The following is a 5,000-nucleotide window of genomic DNA, read 5'->3' as shown; positions in this document are numbered from 1 at the left end:
CGCCAAAAGATCTGCCACACTGGATATTTTCAGATTAGTATCTGTAAACCAGATGTAAAAACTCCTCGTAGATCAGCAGTTTCCAAAAAATACTCCCCAATGACAGTGCCACACTCGGAGTCACTTAAATCACCTCTCGTCCCCATTCTGATATTCGGTTTGATCCTCAGCAGATTCTCTTGATGATGTCATGTCTACATGGACTGAGATGCTGCAACGTGATTGGCTGTGTGCGTGGATACCTGTGGTCATGAGCAGTTGAACATACGTGTACATAATGAAGTGGGAATACATACAGCATACACACATACACTATATGTACATGTAGATGAGTCCAGCAGTTTTTTCCAGCAGGAAATGGATTCTGCAAGCACAGGTATAGATGCCAGCTGCAGTGGCCTGCTTATCATCTCGGTCTCGTCTGGCTCATAAAGGAGGATGCGGCTGGCTGGGGCGACTGGAAAACATTAGTCCGTGGACAGAGACCAAGACTGATGACCCCCGGCTCTCACACAGGGAGGTTTTCACTCAGGAATACGTGAGGGGGAAAACATGGCCTTTGTTCCTAATACCACACACTGTCAAACATATTTTAGCACACACGCACATGATATGTGCGCACACACACACACACACACGTGCGCACACACACACACAGATGCGCACACACACATACACACACAGATGCGCATAAACACACACACACGCACACACACACACACACGCACACACACACATGCACATTTTGTTTGTGTTTGTGTGTGATTGGTGTGAGCGTGTCTGTATGCTGGAGGTGATAACCAAACACACATTTCACCATAAAATAGCAAACACACTCCGTTAAGCTCTCGGCCTGCAACAAGCAAATGAGGAAGGTGATCTCTCTCTTTCTGTTTCTATATCTCTTTCACACACACACACACACACACACACACACACACACACACACACACACACACACACACACACATACACAAATCCTCAACCCCACTCAAACACGAATACATACAGTCTGACTCTCTTTCTCTCTCTCTCTCTCTCTCTCTCTCTCTCTCACACACACACACACACGCACACACACACAGAAGCATATGTTATTCCATTCAGCGGTATGGGTTGGGGGTTCTGGTGCCAGCCCTGCTATAAAAAGCCCACCTCTTTTTTTTTGGTGGAAAATGGCCGAGCCTCTTTACCCTGAACTTTTCTCTTGTGTTCTTGGCCACGGACACGTGTTTATGTGGCCGAGCACACTGGAGCAATTTTTTCCACTGAGGGTGAAATTGTTTCCTAATGAGCCAGGTATATGAGAGGAGATGTGATGCTAATACAAAAGGCAGTAGGTGTGTGTGTGTGTGTGTGTGTGAGAGAGAGAGAGAGAGAGAGAGAGAGAGAGAGAGAGAGAGAGAGAGAGAGAGAAGGAGAGAGAGAGAGAATGCTCAGATGTAGTTATTTGAGTGGAGGTGCGTTTGCAAGCTGTGAACTCATTTCCATGGACTGCCAGGAATGGGCACGCATCCAGAGGAGTGTGGGTCTCTAAGAGGGATGCCTGTGGAAGAATGGAAGAATGTCGCTCTCTCTCTCTTTGTGTGTGTGTGTGTGTGTGTGTGTGTGTGTGTGTGTGTGTGTGTGTGTGTGTGTGTGTGTGTGTGTGTGGCTTTGTGTGTGTATGTTCATCTATAAGGCAGGTGGAGATTTCTGCACTTGTGTCAGAGGGATAGGTGAAGGTTGTGTGTATGTGTGTGTGCGTGCTTGTGTGTGTGTGTAGAATAGAGAGAGAGAGAGAGAGAGAGAGAGAGAGAGAGAGAGAGAGAGATGCAAGCCTGTGTTTCATACTGGTAGTCTGCTCATGGCTCCACTCTCGTGAGATTTACAAGCTGAAGACATGCATTAGCGGGTTCCACATTAGAGATTGTGAGATTGTGGTTAGGGTTGGTCTGCTATGGTAGAAAGGTAATGGTTCTCAAGTAATGAAGTTGGGTAGCGTGTTTTTAGCAACTAAATGACTATACCGGATGCCAATGCATTTCTGAGTTGAACAGTTAAAGTGTAGAGGAGGTGTAGTTTTCTACCGCAGTACACTGAAACAGCATGAGACTCTGTGGCGAGGAAAGCACAGGATTATGGTTACCTCAATAGTTTAATATTTTTATATACATGTGCATGAGTGTGTGTGTGTGTGTGTGTGTGTGTGTGTGTGTGTGTGTGTGTGTGCATGTGTCTGTGTGTGCGTTTGTGTGTGTGTGTGTGTGTGTGTGTGTGTGTGTGTGTGTTTCACATTTTACTATGCACAGGAGTGAGATTAATATAGCGATTAGCCTGTGGATTGTGTGTAATCTCCCCCATGGCTTTGCATACATATACAGTATGAGGTGTGTTATGGAGATTTGCCAGGTCTGTGTGTTACATTAAAACCCTTCCTGTAAGGAAACCAACCCTCTTACTGTGCTCTCCTGCGGCGTTGGTGTGTTTGTGTGTGTGTGTGTGTATATGTGTGTGTGTGTGTGTGTGTGTGTGTGTGTGTGTGTGTGTGTATGTGTGTGTGTTTGTGTGTGTGTGTGTGTGTGTGTGTGTGTGTGCGTGCATACAAACATAACAGGCTCTTGGTGAATATTTGGATGCTCTGTTTTTTTAATCAGTATTGGTCATTCCAAATAGAATAATCAAAATGTGTGTGTGTGTGTGTGTGTGTGCATGCTCACATGCATGTGGTGTGTTTGCAGTGTTGATGTGTGGGCGGCCCATGATGCCCGTGTACGGCGACGCCGTGAGCCTAGACGTGAGCGTCGGCGGGCACGTCATCTACCGCTGCCAGCCCGGCTACAAGCTGCAGGGCCACCGCATCGCCACCTGCATGCTGGAGGGCACCTGGAGTGCGCCCGCGCCACAGTGTGGTGAGATACCAGGCCTGCATGGGCACAACACCACTCTAGTACAGTACAGTACATGCCCTGTTACAGCCTGTTCACAGCTGTTTAAAGGGCCGTTCACACCAAGAACGATAACGATGACGATAACTATAAATAAATATCGCTCTCGTTAAAATGAATGACAACGTTCACACATAAACTATAACGATAACGACATGAAGAACGATATCGTTGCTGATCACTTTCAGAGCGATTTTGAGAACGATAAAAAGCTAACAGCCAATCAGAACCCGTAATATTCTAGCCATCACATTCATTAACATGAGGAGAGACTTTTCTTATCGTTGGCCAGTGTGGACGCTTTTATCGTTATGGTTATAGTTATCGCTATCGTTATCGTTCTTGGTGTGGATGTTCCTTAACACACTCCTAGCCTAGGTCATCATTTATCTCCAGAATGCAATGCAGAGTTTTCAATTCATTTCAAATGAATGTTAATATACATATTGTTACACGTTACTGACACAAATACGGCAAATGTGTCAAAGCGTAGACTACGTAGACAAACATCAAATGGCAATGGTAGAGGCCATTAAGGCAAATATGGCACAAGCTGTAATGGTGGCCAATATGGATATGGATGTGTAATTAAAGTATTCATTTCTATCAGATAACTGACCTGTGTGTGTGTGTGTGTGTGTGTGTGTGTGTGTGTGTGTGTGTGTGTGTGTGTGTGTGTGTGTGTGCCTTTGTGATTAATGCTTGCTCATCCAGTGCCTGTGCAGGAGAAGTCCTGTCCGCTCCCACCCAAGCCCGCGTATGGGGACCACTTCCTGGTGTACGGCCCAGGAGACGTGCTCATTGCCCTGCAGTACCTCTGCTACCGACCCTACAAGCTGAGCGGGATGCAGCAGAGGACATGCCTGGCCAATGGCACCTGGAGTGGGACAGCGCCCTCCTGTGTTAAAGGTTGGTACTGACACTGAGACTGACTGAAATCGACTGCCAAAGCTCTCGGCGGCCACTTGGGACAAAGTCTGGGTTTGGATCAGATATTTAACATGTGGAAGGAAGTGAGCAGGAGATAAAAACAGTTACTTTATTATTTCTGTGCAGTGATTTATATATCTTACAACAGAAGTTGTTTTTTATGACTGCCTTTTACAGCAGAGAACAGAGGTGCTGACAGTTTTTGTTCTCTGGGTTTGACAGTGCTGAGTCCCGTGCCCCCGCCAGATAAGGAAAAAGAAAAAGAGAGGGATAAAGAGAAGGAGAGAGAGAAAGAGATGGAGAGAGAGAAGGAGAGAGAGAAAGAGACGGGCCAAGACAAACATCCCTTTGGAAAAGACACCAAAGATACTGATGACTCCACAAATATGGTCAAAGAAAAGGGGCCTGAAAAAGAGAAAGACAAGGAAGAAAAAGGACTGGACATAGATCAAGACATCCAGATAGTCGTTTTCAATGAGCCTGGTCAAGATGGAGACAATGTGAGTGTGGACACAGGCAAAGAACCGGGCAAAGACCCAGGCAAAGACCAGGGCAAAGACGTTGACAAAGACCCGGGCAAAGACGTTGACAAAGACCCTGGCAAAGACTCGGGCAAAGACGTGGACAAAGACCCAAATGTGGACACAGTAGGACCCAAGGATCCCACCATAAGTGTCCCTAAAAACACTAGCAAAGAAAGCACAGAGGACATCAACACAGTCCAGGAGAAAGATCCTGAGCTCAAGAAAGATTCAGACAAAGGTCTGGACAAGGATGTGCACACACATGTGTATGTGGATAAAGGATCGGAGAATGTTCTTATCATAAAAGATCTCCGTCCGAAAAACACAAGCAAAGTCAAGGAAGACAACGTCAACACAGTGGAGGAGAAGGCGTCTGAAGGAGACAAAGACCTAGGAAAGGGTCTCGAGAAGGACTTGCATCCAGACAAAGGAGTTTCAGGCTCCCCTAAAGACCCGGTCGACGACCTGGGCAGAGATATTGAGATAGTGCTTCTGTCGGAAAAGGGGAAAACCAGCGTGTCCAAAGATGTTCTGATACACACAGAGTACAACCTGGAGAAAGAGGAGACCGTCGGCATAACGACAACACCACCCGTGACAGCAGCCCCAACGCCTCCCA

General features: G+C 46.5%; 1 protein-coding gene across 2 annotated transcripts in view; it reads left to right on the top strand.

The window, feature by feature from the left end:
• Positions 1-5,000, top strand: part of pamr1b (peptidase domain containing associated with muscle regeneration 1b) — a 49,906-nt gene that overhangs the window by 39,311 nt on the left and 5,595 nt on the right. For both annotated transcript variants that reach the window (XM_062547465.1, XM_062547464.1), the window contains 3 exons: positions 2,721-2,891; positions 3,642-3,836; positions 4,080-5,000. The exon at positions 4,080-5,000 is cut by the window's right edge and continues 354 nt beyond it. In XM_062547465.1, the coding sequence (XP_062403449.1) occupies positions 2,721-2,891; positions 3,642-3,836; positions 4,080-5,000 (1,287 nt within the window). The remainder of the gene's footprint in view (positions 1-2,720; positions 2,892-3,641; positions 3,837-4,079) is intronic.

This window comes from Sardina pilchardus, chromosome 10, assembly GCF_963854185.1.
Source record: "Sardina pilchardus chromosome 10, fSarPil1.1, whole genome shotgun sequence".
Taxonomy (NCBI): Eukaryota; Metazoa; Chordata; class Actinopteri; order Clupeiformes; family Clupeidae; genus Sardina; species Sardina pilchardus.
This window is presented reverse-complemented; position numbering and strand designations above follow the sequence as displayed.